This window comes from Tamandua tetradactyla, chromosome 15 (assembly GCF_023851605.1).
Source record: "Tamandua tetradactyla isolate mTamTet1 chromosome 15, mTamTet1.pri, whole genome shotgun sequence".
Lineage (NCBI taxonomy): Eukaryota > Metazoa > Chordata > Mammalia > Pilosa > Myrmecophagidae > Tamandua > Tamandua tetradactyla.
Genome location: NC_135341.1, coordinates 10,930,428 through 10,948,501, shown reverse-complemented (window position 1 = coordinate 10,948,501; position 18,074 = coordinate 10,930,428). Strand labels below are relative to the sequence as shown.

The 18,074-nt window shown below is 38.2% G+C and overlaps 1 protein-coding gene across 3 annotated transcripts in view; it reads right to left on the bottom strand.

Annotated features, from left to right (window-relative positions):
* SHQ1 (SHQ1, H/ACA ribonucleoprotein assembly factor) overlaps positions 1-18,074 on the bottom strand; it is a 105,497-nt gene that overhangs the window by 85,931 nt on the left and 1,492 nt on the right. For 2 of the 3 annotated variants that reach the window (XM_077128694.1, XM_077128692.1), the window contains exons 2-5: positions 14,051-14,115; positions 12,465-12,587; positions 11,540-11,703; positions 420-532 (exon numbers count right to left, since the gene is read on the bottom strand). In XM_077128694.1, coding sequence (XP_076984809.1) covers positions 420-532; positions 11,540-11,703; positions 12,465-12,587; positions 14,051-14,115 — 465 coding nt within the window. The remainder of the gene's footprint in view (positions 1-419; positions 533-11,539; positions 11,704-12,464; positions 12,588-14,050; positions 14,116-18,074) is intronic. The other variant, XM_077128693.1, reaches the window with a different exon arrangement.

Here is an 18,074-nt window from a genome sequence, read left to right as displayed (position 1 = left end):
CTAGCGTCAGTGCAAATGCTAGGAAGATCCAGTATCAGCCAGGAAATACAGTACCTATAGATTAAAATTCTTAAAGACACTGACACATTTTCATTTATATATACCATTATTCAAGACAGAAAGTCTACTTAAAAGAAGTGTAAATATTCTCATGAATTTACTGTTCTATTTTTCAGCCTGACAAGCACATAACTCAAGTATGTAGAAGAGTTCTGCTGCTAAGAGGGACAACTACGAAGCAACACCTTACAAAGATCACAGATATGCAATGGTGGTAGGTTAATTTGAACGTCAATTTAGGTTTTGAGCTGTCATTAATTTCTAGAGCTCAAAAAGAACACAGCACAGCTAAAAAGACATTCAAATTTTTAAAAAAATTCCAAGTAAATTATTTAATCCTTAAAAAATTTCATACTCACAGATAATGGTCAGGATCAAATTTGGCCAGCTCAGCAGCCAGGCGTTTCTGCCTTCGCTCAGCTGCAGGAGTGAAATCTGGATCCCTGATATCAATAACATCATTCAATTCATCCTAAGGACACACAGAAAGAAAGAATAATTGCTATTTCCTATTTTAGCATTCAAATATCAAATTTTGCAGAAAATATCAAAACACAGGATCAATCTGTTTGATCAATACAACCTACGAAATTTATCCAACAAATATTTGTAAGGCACCTGGAAAAAGCCTTCACATAAATTATCTCATTTAATCTTCACAATAAACAAATCGATTAGCATCATCTTTACTGAAATGTGTACATGCCAATGCACGTGTTAACTAAGCTGTAGCCTACAGAACAAATACACATTATGAAAACTGCCTAGGAGACTTGGTCAGGAAAGATGTGTGTGAAGAAGAGAAACAAGGATGGCCTGCTGCCTGGCCCGGCCTCCGGGCGCTGACGGGTGCCCATGGGTCTGCACCTCTGCCGCTGCCCTAAGACTGCTGATGCTGCCGCCTCCAAAGCATCGCCAGTGGCCTGACTGCCAGCAGGGATGAGTGTGGCACCAGCTCAACTACTAGATCTGCTTGTTGGGGTCAAGCTGCCTGTAATCCCCAGAAGCAATAATATTTTGTACTACAAATTTAAGTGAAAAGCTTTATCAACCTTCTTATGATCTTAATCTGACTGATCCTTACTGTTGACTTCTGGAACCACACTATCAAAGTCTACACGATTCACATTTAAAGGCACATTATAAGAGAAAAGATACCCTAAGGAGATTAAAGAAAGGGGGCTGCGTCACCAGCAATAATAAAGTCATATGTACCTTAAAGGAACTGAGTAAGTACAGGTAGTACCTGACGACTTTAAAACTAGACTTTGAAGGAAACTATATAAGAGAACAAAAAATGACTGAGAGTAAATAAATTGTATGAAGCAAGAGAGCCATGGAATCTTCTGATGCGGCACACTCTAAGAGTGACTGTTACAGGAAGACACACAAACAATTCGGGACCAAGATATACTGCTGAAGCACAGATATTTAGCTATGTTTACTAGGGAATTGGACAAGGTTGAGTACACGGCAGAAAAATGGAACATACTATGGATGAAGGAAGAAAAAAGACGACATTGGGACCACATAAGAAGAAAACTTAGCCTCCATAAACAGGCTGAAGAGGAATGGAAGACAAAAGAAATGTTACTCCTACTCAAGATGGGAGAAGAAATAAAAAGAGAAGCTAGAATTGAAGAACAGTATTGAAAAACGAGACCAGAAGAAACGAATACTTCTAGAGAAAAAGATTGCTTATCACTTTCAAAAAATGCAAAGGAATGACTATAAAAGAAAAGGATCAGATGGAAGTACATTTGAAAACAAAGGACAAGATGGAACAGAAGGTGAGAGAGAGAAAATGAAAGATTAAGTAGCTAAGTAGAAGACACATATCTATAAAGTACTGGTGACTTAGTAAAAACTATTCTGTGCCTCTACAGTGAGATCACAGAGCATTTGCAAAGGAGGACTAGGAAAACACTACCTGTGGCAGGCACTGTGCAAGATACTTCTCTGTTGTAGCTCACACTTACACATATACCCATACTATGGGTATTATTCGTGTCATAACAAATTAAATGCTCATAAAGGGCTCCGTAGACAAGATTGCCTTCCCTGATTTAAAAGGTGCCAGTTAAGAGATTTCAAATAGAGTCAAGAGGCTATTCTGGAGGTTACTCTTTTGTAAGCTTCAGCTACATACTGCTAAATGCCATGGTATGCTAAGCCCCAACTATCAGTATTCCTGCAAACTCTAAAGAATACCCAGGGCTCTATTTGAAACGCTATAAAAGTTTTACTGGCTACGTTTATTTTTCAGAAACCTAAAACCTCCAGATGGTTCCTAGGACAGATAAGCCTGGAAACCCAGAGTTACCAGTCTCTCCAAGAGCATCAACCAGTTGCATCCCCTTATCCCATAATGCCGATACCCCTTTTCAATACGAAAAATTAGAAGGCCCATTGCCCAAATATCCCTAAGGACTGGGAGAAGGATCAAAGGAGAAAGAGGAGTTGTAATAAAAAAGATAAGATTTAACAAATAAGTATGACAAATGAATCATTATATTGATATGACTTTTTAGTCTCCAGTGTCTTAGAGCAGCTAAAAATAATACCTGAAATTGTGGAACTGTAACCCATACCATACACGGAAATTTGTTCTATAACTACATGTTAAAATGTACTTTGAAATTTACTGCTTTTTTGTATATATGTTATATTTCACACACAAAAAATGTTTAAAAAAGAAAGAAAGAAAAGGAAACCTGCCTAGGATATCACTTAGTTTTATTCTTTTAATCAGAATTATGAAGAAACCTGACACAATGCAAAAAATTCCTAAAACTATGCTTTTCTGTTTCTTCAACCTTCCCACTGCTACCACCAACCCCAAGCAAGGCATACACAGAAACTGCAAGAAGCTTAAAGAATATTAACTGAAAAGAAATCAAGGGAAATAACTTGGTAGAGTCATGGAGGCAAATTGTTAAAACATATTTGTAAACGGAATTACAGGTTGGGTCCTAATCAGTAGGCTTAAAGTAAATTGCTATAATACAGACTCACCACGATGAAAATGACCTACATTGAATTAGTAAGAGAGATCCTGGGGTACAGACTGCCCATGCAATCAAAATTTCTTCTGCACAATAGTAGTAATAATAAAAATCTCTCATCTCTACCACAATCCATTTAGTTCAAGCAATATCAATAATATTTAATCTAAGCACATTCAATTAGAATGAAAGGGTTCAGAGAACTTTTTGGAATTCAAATGAATATCCAGAACACTTCTAAGTATAGATATTCTGGGCAAAAAACAGATTTACTACCTATTCTCAAAGTTATAAAAATCTTCATTCCAAAAGTTCCTTTGCATTTTACTTTTTGGAAACTTAAACCGTACTTTCCTATAGAAATACTATTATAAATAGTAGTTAGATTCCCAGACCAATCCACAAATCTGATATTCAATTCATAATACTTTTATAATAGAGCTTATGATACAAAGAGGTTAACAAGCACGCAGCAACTTTGCCATGGGAAAATAACTTTGCAATTTAGCCTACTGGAAATACCTCTTCCTTGCCCACTGTGGCCAGAACTGTGTTATCCTACTTCCTCATTCAAATGAAATGAGCTTCTCTAGCCACAAAGCTGGGAAAGGAAGTCAACGAGGGCCTCTGAGAAATGAATGGGTGGTAACGTATCCACAGGGCTCACCTCAAGGTAGCTGGATAACTCTGAGAACCAGTTCCTGCCAGCCCGCCCACTAGCACCCTGGAGTCACCCACTTTCTTTCCTTCTAGCCCCAAGGAGTTCCATGGCCCATAATCCCCTTAATTCTGAAGGCAAGCTGATAAAATAGAAAAGGCATGACTCTGGAGTTAGACAAACCTGGATTTAAATGCTAGCTTCAATATAAATATCTAATCTCTCTGAACCTCATCTACCTTACTGTAAAATGAATCATGACACCTCCATCATAGAGCTGTGTTTATTTTCCCATCGCTGCTGTAACCAATTACCACAGATTTAATGGCTTAAAACAACACAAATTTAATATCGTACAGTTCTGAAGGTCAGAAGCTCAAAATCTCAGTAGGCTAAAACAAAGTGTCATGAGACCTGCGATCCACTGTGGAGATTCTAGGGGAAAATCCATTTCCTTGCCTTTTCCAGCTAGGCCGTCCTCATTCCGTGGCCTGTCACCCTACATCACATCACCTGACCCTCGGCTTCCATCACCACATCACCCCCTCTTTTTTCCTTTAACCCTCTTGCATCCCTCTCATAAAGATCCTTGTGTTGACACTGGGTGCACCAGAATAATCTCCCAATCCCGAGATCCTTAACAAACACAACTGTGAAGTCTGTTTTGCCACAGTAAGACAACATAGTCACAGGTTCTGGAGATTAGGATGTGGCTATCTTGGGGGGGGACATTAATCTGTCCACCTGGTCTGCTGTAAGAATTAAATGAAATAAGATGGGTGAGGCATCAAGCATAGGCTTGGTGTGAATAATGCCAGTTTCCTTTCTCTGTTTCCCTACGCCACTGCTGCCCCGTCACACTCACTGGGCGACTTCCTACTAATAGTATTTCTCCTCCTTCAGCTTCAGTTTCCTCACTCGCTAACAGTAATAAAGACATTCATGGGGATTAAAACATCTTGCTTCATTATTGCATCTGGTCCCAACATATATCATAAGTGGGAATAATCTGTGAGTCTTGTAGATAAGTCTACATATAACAGGTTAAATGGACTCAAATTATCCCAGGATAATTTATATATAAATTAATTTATATATAAATGGACTGCACATAAACCCAAATTCTTACACAGCTCAAAGCCCCTGTTTCAAAGAAACTTACCTTCTCCATCTGGCTCAAATGTGCTCAAGTCACACACTAGACTTCCTTCCATTTCTGGAGCACGCTAATTCAGTTCCAACTAGGAGCACCTGCATTTACGGTACCCTTCTCATCATCCAGGAACCTGTGCAAATGCCACCACGTTGAAGGGGCTTTTTCCAGGCATCACAGTCAAAGTGGAATCCCCAGCCTCTCATATCACCATATCTTTTTCTGTCACTTGTCACTATCTGCAGTTATTTTGTTTATTGGTTTGTTTAAATGATGACTGTCTGTCTCCCATCAGAACATGGGTTCCATGAGGGTAGGGGTCTCCTCTAGCTTCTCCCTCACCGTATCCCAGCACAGTGCCAGGCTTTCGGTATTAAATCATTTACTCCTCAAATAGTGCTCGAGGGCGTGCTATGGGAGGGTTTCAGGTGCTGGAGAGCCAATGACAAACATGCAGACAAGGTCCCTGCTCTCACAGGAATGAAAGATCAACAATGAGAATGTGGCTATCTACCTTTCTCCCTTCTCTTCCTCCTTGCCTCCGGATTCAGGGCTTCCACATGGAGTCGTGCAACTTGTATATGGCAGAATGACACTCCCCTCCCCTGCACAGCCACTATACCATACACAGCCATTACAGTGGCCCTGTCCAAACTGGACCCTAAAGAGAAACTGGAAGAAAACTGAAAAGCAAAGTCATCTTGGGGTTCAGAAGCCTATCGAAGGCATCAACCAACCAAGACAAGGACAAAAAGAGGATGAGTAATGTTAAGCTTCTGTAGCAGGACAATGATTAAAAAAAAAAAAAAAGCACTTCTCTGGACACTAGTTTTAAAGCTATTAAAAAACAGGCATTTCCAAGTAAAGGTCATGTAGGATTTAAATCAGGTTTATGCGATTTAACATAAATAAGTTTAGGCATAAATAAGGCAGAGACTCTCCAGAGGGAAAAGAAAGAATTATGTGTATATCTAGCCAGTGGGTCTACTGGAAATAATGGCCTCATGTTCCTCAGTGCTGCCAAGGAAGGAAGGGCCAGGAGGCCAGTTATCCTGCAGCCGCTGGCAGCAGTGGTCCCAGAAGTTCACTGGGTTGGTGCCAGAAGACTCCAGGACTCTAGGATTGTTGCTGCTGGCAGCCACAGCAGCCAGGGGCTTGTTATGAAGCCCTGTCTTGGAGCAGTCAGGGCATTTTTCCAAAGGTACCCTGGCGCTGGCAGCAATTTCAGGAAGGAAAAGAGGAAGTGTGTGTGTGTGTGTGTGTGCATGTGCGTGCGTGCATGTGTGTGTGTGTGTGTGTGTAGAGGAGGGTGAAAGAGAACTTGTTTCGGCAAAAATAACTTTAGTTTCTTGCCGTAATCAATATAAAATTCAGAAGATTGCAAGCAAATGCTGTGTAAAAGATTGGAGGAAAAAAATATGAAAAGCTATAGCCCTGTATCCCATAAAGGGTTAAATTATTCAATGAAGATATTTGGGTATTGGAAGTATGAATGAATTTATACTCTCTTTTTTTATCTGTATTTTTATAATGAATTATGTATTACTTTTATTATAAGGGAAAACAAAGCCAGTTCTTTCTTTGAGGGGGAAAAAGAGGCTATAGAATAATACTAGTAAAATATGAGTAGCCAAAGAAACTTTATGGATACTATCTTATTCAAAGGCAGAGATACAGAAACTCTGAACTTGTGAGAAAAATACCATCTGAGAAAATGCTGAAGTTTAAAAATACATTACTTTAGGCGGGCCGCGGTGGCTCAGCGGGCAAAGTGCTTGCCTGCTATGCCGGAGGACCTCGGTTCGATTCCCGGCCCCAGCCCATGTAACAAAAACGGAGAAACAGAATACAATAAAACAAGAAAATGTTTAGAGATGTTTCCCTTTCTTCCTTCCTTCCTTCTCTCTGTCTTTCCTTTAAAAAAAAAAAAAAAAAAAAATACATTACTTTAAACTAGAAGAGATGGTCTCAAAGCTTTTATTTATGCATAATCATTTCTGTTTCTTTTAGCTGCTTTGCTAGTAGTTACATTATTAGTTTTAGATGGTCAGTTGTTAACCATGTAGTGTCACTGTCACAATACAGTAGTTACAAATGCAAAGGAGCTTTGCAGGTGATACCAAGTATGTAAGATTTTTGTGGCAGTATCTCATAAAATTACAGCCATCTTAATATGCCAAAAATAATTCTTGGCATCTTGGTTTATTTGTGATTTTCAAAGTTTGGATAATTTTCTAATAGTCATAAAGGGCACTATATTCCTCAACTTTAATTCATACAAGAAAGCACAATATTCTTTAAAGAATACATATGACAACATGGATGAGCCTTGAAGACACTATGTTATGTGAAATAAGCCAGACACAAAAGCACAAATACTGTATAATTTCACTGCTATGAACTAATTCTAATAAGCAAACTCACAGAGTTAGACTCTAGAATATAGGTGTGATGGTTAGGTTTATGTGTCAACTTGGCGAGGCAATGGTGCCCAGTTGTCTGGTCAAGCACACACTGGCCTGTTACTGCAAAGACAATTCATGGATTTCAATTATCTGTAAGTTGATTGCATCTATGACTGATTATATCTACAATCAACTAAGGAGACACTCCCTACCAATAAGAGACATTTAATTCAATCAGTTGAAGGCTTTAAAAGGAGAAGCGATGACCTCAGCAGTCAGAAGAAAGAACTTTCTTCTCCACTTCAGCCAGCCAGCCTCTCCTGGGGAATCCATAAAAAACCTTTATTGCAATTGCCAGCTTGTAGTCTGCCCTACAGAATTTGGAATCGTGCATCCACACAGTCGCGTGAGACACTTTTTAAAATCTCATATTTACAGATATTTCCTGTTGGTTCTGTTTCCCTAGAAAACCCTGACTAATATAGTAGGTTACCTGGAGATGGACTGGGCTTAGGGAATGGGAAGTGGATGCTTAACTTGTATAGAATTTCTATTTGGGTTGATGGCAAAGGTTTGGAAATGGATGTTGGTGACTTAACACTGAACCGTACAGGTGAATGTGGCTAAAAGAGAAAACTTTAGGATGTATATGTGACTAGAATAAAAATTAAAAGATAAAACATGGGACTGTACAACACAGTGAACCCTATTATAGACAAGAGAGTGTAGTTAACAGCACAAATCTAAGAATGTTCTTTTATGGATTATAACAAATGTACATGACTAATCAAAGTGGTAATAACAGGGTGGTATATGGGGGGAAAACATCTAATGTAAATAATGTATGACAGAACTATTTTAATAATTTTTCATCGATTGTAACAAAGGTAACTACTGTTAAAAAATAATACAATTTATTTTTGCTTTAAGTGCTATCATTGATAGGAACAAATGTTCCACATCAATATAACGTGTTAATAGCAGGGTGGTATATGGGAACCCTGTATTTTATGTACAATTGTTTTGTAAACTCACAATTTATCTAATAAAAAGAAAGGAATATATATGCTTATTGGTTTGTAAAATGAACAGATATAATGATTCCATGAAGAAATAGTAATGCTGAGTTAATGCACATAAAGGAGCTAGCACAGGGTCTGGCATGAGGGGGATACTCAATAACGTTAGCTGCTGCTGCTGCTGCTGCTGCTGCCGCTGCAAACACTACAAATCCCCATCTCTCATCCAAATCTCTCACAGCAAGGTGGGTTTCAGAATCCAGACTCTTTCAGAGTTTAGAAAGGTAACATGGTACTCATACCATATCTTATTTAACTCCCTCTAGGAAGTCTGGGGAAGCACCTCATATTCAAACACATTTCTATTTCTACAGCAAAATCTTTTAATATGCACAGTAAGTGGAATAAAAAAATCAATATAAAAAAGATATCAGTGCCGATCAGGTTTGGCCACGAAATTAAATATGAAAAAATTACTTTCCCGAAGTTTTTGTGATCCTAGTTTTGCACCCATGGAATTATAAACCTATACTACTAGGATTACACTTTAGAGTTTCTCACATGCACAGCTTTTTTTTCCCCTAAATTGAAAGAAATAGGCACTCAAATCATTTAGAAAAACAACATTCTTTCAATTAAAATTTGAAGAACAGTTTAATGATTTTAGACAGGCTAAATGTTAAGGAATGATAAATTAAAAGGTAATTTTATTACCTTTAAGGAATCTTCATAGCATTTTATACCTTGAGTTTTTACATAGCGTATCTTATTAAAATTTCAAAATGACCTACCCTATAAAATAGGTGAGCAAATTTCTCTCTATTTTACAAAGAAAAGATGAAACATAATAGTGGTAAAAAAACTGGCCTGGCAATACAAATTCAATCAGAGGTAGAAAGGACTCAGAATCTAGGTTCCTTATTTTCTTCCTGGTACATTCAAATATGTCTTACTACAAGAAAACACATTCTAAACAGGTTTAACATTCTCTACCCAATCAAGGGTGAAAAAAAGAGAAACAGTTCATCCCTGTTTCTTTCATTAAAATAAAAAATATTAAGACTCCGAGTCATGGATTCATAAACACATTCATCATATAACATTCAAGGGGATGTATCTTCCATGAAAAGAGCATATGTTCAAACTAATCCAAAATCTCTCTTGCCCCATTTCATTCATTTCAACCTCCCCACATAGACTCAAATGTTGTAGAATTTCCCAAGCTGTCTGAGGAAGACAGAAAGGGCAGTGCCATTCATTTTCAGTCCAGTTGAGAACTGATCAGATTTTAACAGGAAATTACACACAACTTCCATCAAGAGTCTCCCTATTGTATACCAATAACTATACAATTTGGTCAAAAGACACAATCTCATTCTCACCAACGACATTCAGTCCTGTTTATATATAAACCATAAAAGGCCTAAATAATGTGTCATTAGGAACTTCTGGAGAAGACAGCAGAGCAGGGAGCTACAGGACTCCCTCCTCCTCCAAAAACAGCCAGCGGACAGGCAGAAGATGCCTGGAACAAGTGCTCTGGGGCTCCAGAGGCCAGGGGAGCACTATACAGCATGCGGGGAAGACAGAGACAAAGAGGCTGAGAAAAAGCCATGAAGATCTGTGAGTATTCACTTTGCAGCAGCTGCCAGCGCCCATCCCTGATTGTCAAGGTGAGCCACCTCAGGTCCAGTACCTGCCATGGGTAGAGCGGGATGTGGAAGCCCTCTTCCCCAAGAATGGGGGTGGGGAGGTGAGGTCACAGCCAAGTACTGATCACTGCTTTTGATCAGTGAATTTAGGTCGCTGGATCCCAGCTCTGAATTGCTGTTTTAGCCCACCCACATAACAGAACTTATGGGAATGAAAGGCACAAGAGAAGAGATTAAAAATACACTAGAGGGTGCTGTAGTCTCGATAAGCCAAGGCCTGAAGAAAATCCAAGAGAACCCACCAAGGGGATCAGGTGGGACATCACAGAGAAAGTGGTTCTTCAAGGGGTGTGGTAGTTAGATTCAGGTGTCAACTTGGCTAGGTGAAGGTGCTTAGTTCTATTGCTGTGGACACGAGCCAATAGTATGTGAACCTCATCTATTATTGATTACATCCACAGTCGGCTAGGAGGCGTCCCTGCTACAATGAATGATGTTTGATTTAACTGGCTGGTGCTCAAATGAGAGACTCAACGTAGCACAGTCCAAGCAGCTCAGCATACCTCATCTCAGCACTCCAGCTCAGCCCAGGCCTTCGGAGATGCAGAAAGAAATCACCCTGGGGAAAGTTGTTGGAACCCAGACGCCTGGAGAGAAGGCCAGCAGAGATCACCCAGTGCCTTCCCACGTAAGAAAGAACCTCAGTTGAAAGTTAGCTGCCTTTCCTCTGAAGAACTAATGAAATAAATCCCCTTTTATTGAAAGCCAATCCATCTCTGGTGTGTTACACTCTGGCAGCTAGCAAACTAGAACAAGGGGTATTACAAAATAATCAGCAGAGATGGTCAGATGGGACTGTATTTGTCCATAAAGGTGTCCATCTTAGAGGGGCTGCCCCTGATGACCCCAGCAGCCTAGCCTGCCTCTGTTGGACTGTTGTGAGAGTGGGGGTGCTAGTGGGCCTTCACAGCATCTCTGAGTCCAGTCAATTGGATTTGATCCAATCAGCCAAAGACCTTTAAGGGACAAGAGAGAATTTTCACTTCTTCAGCCAGCCAGCCTCTCCTGTAGCGTTCGTCGAGTAACTTCATCAGAGTTGCCTGCCTTACAAATTTTAGACTCATACATTCTCACAGCTGTATGAGACACTTTTATAAATCTCACATTTACAGATCTCTCCTGTTGGTTCTGTTTCTCTAGGTAACCTTAACTAATACTAGGGGTTTCATTGTATATTTTGGAAATTTCATATCTAGAATACTGAATGAAATGAAGAAAAAAGAAAGCAACAGGTATCTGTAAGAGCAGTAATATTGGGCAGAACACCTAATGCAATGGAAGGGAAAGAACATCTTGTAACTATTATATGCAAAGAGCTGTGCTAGAGTCTTTAAATACATCCCTCATGTAATTATCATAACAATCTGAGGACACTATTATTATTTTCATTTTAGAAGAAATAACGCTCACAGATAAATATTTATTAAAAAGGCGATAAAAAAAATCACCAAATGTAAGCAGAATTGGAATTAAAACAGCCAAATGATAAAATCCTATCTAGCAAAGTCTTTTAGAAAGACAACATACCTGCAACCGCTGAAACACTCCAGAACGTAAGTTTCCAAATCCATAGCGACACTGTGGATTCAAAGCACTTTCTGATACCTCTTCATAAGGGGATTGCTCGATTTGCCAATCAAATTCTTCATCATCATCATCATCTACTCCTTCCTCAGAAACCTCAGAAGCACCTAAAAGTGTTAAATATTAATTTTTTTTTAAAGCATTGAATTTTCTAGGTCCAACTTGGGGAAGAAAAAGTGTAGACCAAAATGCCTGCATATATGCACCAACAGACACGTACAGGAATATTCATAGCATCATCATGTGTAATAGCCAAAACATGGAAACAACCCAAATGTCCATCAACAGTAGGATGTACAAACAAACATGGTATATTTATATAACAGAATATTGTACCGCAATGAAAGCACCTGGACCTCAGCCACAACATAGACGAATCTCAAAAAAAAAAATGTTAAGTGAAAGAAGCCAGAGCAAAAAGGAGCACATGGTATATGAATGATATATACAATTCAAAACAGGCATAAGTGAGACTAGTGGCCACCTTGGAGAGGAGGGGAGAAGTAATTAAGAGGAAGGACTGGGTAAGAGTCCAGGGTGTTAGAAACATTGCATTTCTTGGCCTAGGTGGTATTCATGCTCAATAACTCACTGAACTGTACACTTCTGATCCTAGCACAAGAAGTTAGTATTTTACTAAAGACAGAGAAGCTATTTCAATTGGTCCAAAAACGTGTCTGAACTACTGGTTCGATAAAGTTCTTTATGTCTTTAAATTAAATCAGGTATTTTCCTGTGTGTCTACTTCCTTATCTTTGTCACCGGAAGTACTTTTTTCCCAATTCCCTATCCACTATATCCCTTCTTCCACACAGAGTTCCAGATATTTCTGTTTCTGTTTAGTTCCTCCCAACCGCAATGAACATACCTATTTCTTCCACCAGTGGTTTTGCAGCCCTGGATTTTCTTGGTGCTAGGAGAGCAGTCAACATATTCAGCCCCTCAAAACGCTGGCCAGGAGTCTCTTTGGGTAATCGAATGGTAAAAATTCCTTAAAGATAAGTTTGTTTTATGCTCAGATAAATTAAAATATTCAAAGACTTCACAAATATATCTAAGAAATTTACATCTTGGTAAAATATAAATCTATTTCATAAAGCTCCAAAATTATGCTCTTGTTATAGATTTAGTGAATAAAAATCAAGATAGAAAAAGACTCAGATTTTTCAAAATCACTGATTCAGCAATCACCTTTATAAAAAAATTTACCTGCTAAAATTGCAAAATGCCCTTCCTATTAAGAACATTATCTTAACCTACTGATAATATTAAAAGTCCAGGTCAAAACATCTCAAAAGTAATGGTCTAAGAAGGTAAGAGCTCAGAATTAACCAAAATTACTTGTAAAATATATTTCTGATGCAGGAAAAAAAATCAGGATACCAAATCCAATAGAGAATACCAGCAATTTCAAAAGACACAAAATCTTAAATAAAGCAATTATGGCTTAATAAAGCTTCTTTGAAATCTCAAGAGATATAAACCCAAAGTCTGTCTAAGGTAGGCTCATTCTCTTTATGCATATCTTTTCTTTCCTTGAATGGGTTTATCAAGCTCATCTAGGTTTTCCCAAGAGCTTATTTCATTATTTACAATTCTTACATTTTAACATTTTACTTCTTTCAATGTACTGAACTGAATTCTATTATATCAAATACAACTCAACACAAATATTTCCAAATATACAATCTTCCTAAATCCATGTACTTTTAAAATTTAATAACTTTCATTTCAATATGCAACCATCCGCAACTAAAAGCAGACTTATTACCTGGGAAGGCAGTTTCATTATTTCATTATCACATTAATTACACAGCATTCTGGGCTAGAACTTTGTCATTGAGTTCTTTTACTCCGTCCTCCCTCCCTTACCCTAGACCTCTGAGGTCAATAAAAATTCATTTAATAAGTTACACAAGAGTACACAAGGTATTCTTATTTCTGGTCCAGGGACAAAGGAAAACCCATGGCTTCTACAAAGGGAAAATAACCTGTTTCACGCTAGTTGAAATGAGACAGACAATGATGAGGAAAAAACAAATCACTGAGCCTTTAAATGCCATCCATGGACAAGTTCTCTCTCACCTAGACATTATTAAATTCTAAGTTTAAAAACTGTAAAAGAAAGATTTAATAGCTGAAAAATCAACCATATCTTTTATAATCAAGCACCTCACACATTCTAACTTTTACTTTTAGACACCTCCTAAATGTAGGGGAGGTAAAAAAATAAAACATCTAGAAAACAGAACCAGATTATTTAACTTTACTTTGAAAACTATTGTGAAATATTTTAAAAGACTGAGGAAATTATAGTTCTCAAGAAGACCACAAATAAATGGCACTGAATATCAAGAAATGGAAGAGTGACTTGAATAGTTTGGCACTTATTATATAGTTACTCTTACATGAAGGATTGAAAGAAAAAAGCAACAAAAATTCCAAAGGTAATACCTTTATCTGCATCATAGGACCCTTGCTCACTTCCATTCTCTACAATTCTTCCAGGAAGGGTTAATCTGCAAATTTAATACAAAGTTCTCATGAAGTCCTTAAATTACAAAGGAGCAGAACTGATCATCAATGATAGTACACTGTTACACATCAAATTCTATCAACCATTTTAAAAAGGAGGTTCCTAAGCTTCCTTTCACACTTTACAAACTTCAGTAACTGAGATTCTTTCCCCATCTGGGAAAATAGAAACCAGAGATGATTCATCTTTGTATGCGAATACCCTCTAGTCACCAATAAAACAGATGCTTAAAAAGAAAAAACACAATAAATATTAGTTCTCACTATTGTTTCAGTACATTCCCTTTCCTTACAAATGAGTTATTTATATACCTGGTGCCTGACATAATAGGTGCTCAATACAAATTTACTAATGTGTAAAATATTTTTTTTAAAGAGCCCCAAAAAGGGAAACAATAACGAAGTAACAAAACCAATTACTTATATCAGGCAAATTATTACTTAAAAAAAAAAAAAGGCAGAAAGCAAAGGTGTTTCTCCCAGTTATCATTATGACATACGGGGATTTCCCCCTCTTTCATATCACAGGAAATGAAGTGATTTCCCTGCTTCCAGTTTTACTTTGGTTCAATCAGTCTTCTACTGAGGCCCCAAACGAATTTTTTTAAAACACAAATCTTATTGGCACTTTTCTATCTGGAAAAGCTTCTATCGCTGCTTGATGTTGACCTGGTAACTCAAACTCATCAGATGGTATATCAGCTCCACTCTATTCCATTCTAAACTTAAATTTTTAGCCTCTCCACCTCCCAAACTCCTCCTCCTTGCTTCCTACCTCAACAATATAAAAATCTTGGTAGACCCTAAAAGGTCCACGGCTTCCCACCTTAGCTGCTTTTGACACCAATGTTTCCTCAAGCTACAGTGCATTTTCTAAACCAAGACCCACTTCTAAGACAGCACAAAGAATCATTTTATGAATTAAATTAGTTTATGATGGTTCCAAGCACTAACTTTAGTGTCAAGAAATCTGGATTGAGTCCCAGCCTTATCATTGACCAGCAGTATAACTTTCTCTGGACAAGTTAATTAACTGCTTCAAGATTCATATTCCTTACTAGTTGTGCTGGTTTGAAAGGATGTGTGTCCCTTAGAAAAGCCATGTTTTATTCAAAATCCCATTTTGTAATGGCAGAATAATCCCTATTCAATACCGTATGTTTGAATCTGTAATTAGATAATCTCCTGGAGATGTATTCCAATCAAGAGCAGTTGTTAAAATGGATTGGGGGGGATGTGTCTCCACCCATTTGGGTGGGTCTTGATTAGTTTCTGAAGTCCTATAAGAGGAAACATTTTGGAGAATGAGAGATTCGGAGAGAGCAGAGAATGCTGCAGCACCACGAAGCAGAGAGTCCACCAGCCAGTGACCTTTGGAGATGAAGAAGGAAAACGCCTCCCGGGGAGCTTCATGAAACAAGAAGCCAGGAGAGAAAGCTAGCAGATGGCGCCGTGTTTGCCATGTGCCCTTCCAGCTGAGAGAGAAGCCCTGACTGTGTTTGCCATGTGCCTTCTCACTTGAGTGAGAAACCCTGAACTTCACTGGCCTTCCTGAACCAAGGTATCTTTCCCTGGATGCCTTAGATTGGACATTTCTATAGACTTGATTTAATTGAAACATTTTCTCGGCCTTAGAACTGTATGTAAACTAGCAACTTATTAAATTCCCCTTTTTAAAAGCCATTCTGTTTCTGGTATATTGCATTCTGGAAGCTAGCAAACTAGAACACTAGTAAAGAGATAGGAATAACAGTACCTATCTGTGAGAATGAAATGATAAAGGATCGAGCTTAGTGGCTGGCACAACCAAGTGAGGATTCAGAAAATGTGAGCTATTATTTTTAATCCCTTTCTCCCAAGTTTTATGCACAGACTTAAACACCTACTGCATAAAAGTGAAAAAAATGTTTACAGATCTGTCTCTCTTGCTAGGCTTGCAATTCCTCAAGAAGAGAGACCAAGTTCTACTTATCTTTTGTATACAGTAGCAAACAGTACTTTTTAAAATGGCCTATCTTACATTCTCTTCAATAACACGACTTTGGTTCTTCCCAACGGTGGGGTCTGTGTACCCTCTCCGTAACCGTGTGGGTTTCTGGGACTGTTTTGACCAATATAGCACATCAGAAGTGACACAAAATGATTTCTGAGGTTAGATCATAAAAGGTTACTTAAGTAGGTTCTGCCTTGCTCGCTGGAGGACTCACCCTCGAAGCCTTTAGCCACTGTGTTAGTGCTGCAACTCTCCTGCAGAAGCACAAACTCAAACATGCAGAGACCACATAGGGAGGCCCTGAGACCCATCAGCCACCAGCAGCTTCTGCTCCTGCTATTCCAGGTTGAATAACGACCTGACAATAACTGCATTGAAGGCCTCAAGCCAGAACAGCCCAACCTGACCCAACGACAGCAGGACTGAGAGTAAAATTATTGTTGTTGTTTTATTCCATTAAGTGTGACTGGTTATGCTGCAACAGATCATTAACTAACTGTCCAACAAATGGGAGGTATTAATCTTTATTGAAGGCCTGTTGTTCCAATTATCAGACATGGTAATAAGCACTTTATATGCACATTTCAATTCTCACATCAATTTCTTAAGATCTTTAATATTAACCCTATTTTACAGATTAAGAGACTGAGGCTGAATAATTTGTTCAAAGTTAACAGAACTGTAAGTGTGCTGAGACACAGATGTACCCAATGCCTATGCCTCTGCTACCTGAGGAACAAATGAATCCTCACGTGTGAAGAGTCCTCTTTCAAACTGCTTCGCTTGTATCCTCTTGCTTTGTCTCCAACAAAACTGTTATAAAATGGTTTTTATTTTAAATTCTTTATTTTATTGGTTTTGTGTTTTGTTTTTCAGTCCTATCTCATTTAACCACTCTATTTTACAGGAAAAAGGAAATCAGTCTGCATCATACCAAAGACTATGCTTAAGAACTTCTCTCCGAGCCTCTGATTTCACATCTGTAACATGGGTAAACAACAGAACCTACTTTGTAGGACTGTCCCAAAATCAAATGAGATAATTCACAAAAAGCACTAGCCTGGAGTAAATATTCAATAAATGTTTTTCTACGACCATCCTCTTCCCATTCATCTCTTGGCTTAAATATCTCCTGTTCAGCAAGGGTTTCCCTGATCACTTTATATAAATAATGGGCTTCTTTTATTCTCTATCAGTACATATTCTTCTTTCCATTCATAGCACTTACCACAATTTGTAGTTATGTTTTCTTGTTTATTGTTTTTTTCTCCCCACTAGAATGTAAACTACATGAAGGCAGGACTCTGTCTTGTTCGCCACTATATTCCCAGTACCAAAAACAGGGCTGCCATATACTCTGAGTTCAACAAATAAATTGAAGGAAAAGATGAAAAACAAAATAGGAAAAGTACAGTATATTCAAGTAGGCAGAGTAAGCGAGGGTCTAATGGAAATCTGAGCAAAACCGATTCAGGCACAGTAAAGGAAGCAGCTTGAATGGACGGAAAGTTTGTATTACAACAGTACTTGGATCGGAAGGTAGGCTGGAGTTACACTTGAATGAGAAAGATTAAGAGAATGGATTTCACCTAGTAGGAAAAGGGAAGACAAAGGATTGGCATTGTTTTAGAAAGACTAATCTGACAGTGTCCTCTGTAAAATGGAGGTAATAGCAGTACCTATATCCAAGGATCACCATCAAGGATAAATGAGATAATATGCATACAGCACTTAACTCATAGTTTGCCCACCGCACTAAAGGTGATCAGTAAGTGTTAGCTATTATTGCTGTTATTGTTATGGTTGTGCAAGCAGAAAAACAGAAGTGCTGAAAGTCCCTTACTGAGTCTTAGGGGACAACAACCACATTTAAGAGGTGTATTAGTTAGGGTTCTCTAGAGAAACAGAATCAACAGGGAATACTTGCAAATACAAAATTTATAAAAGTGT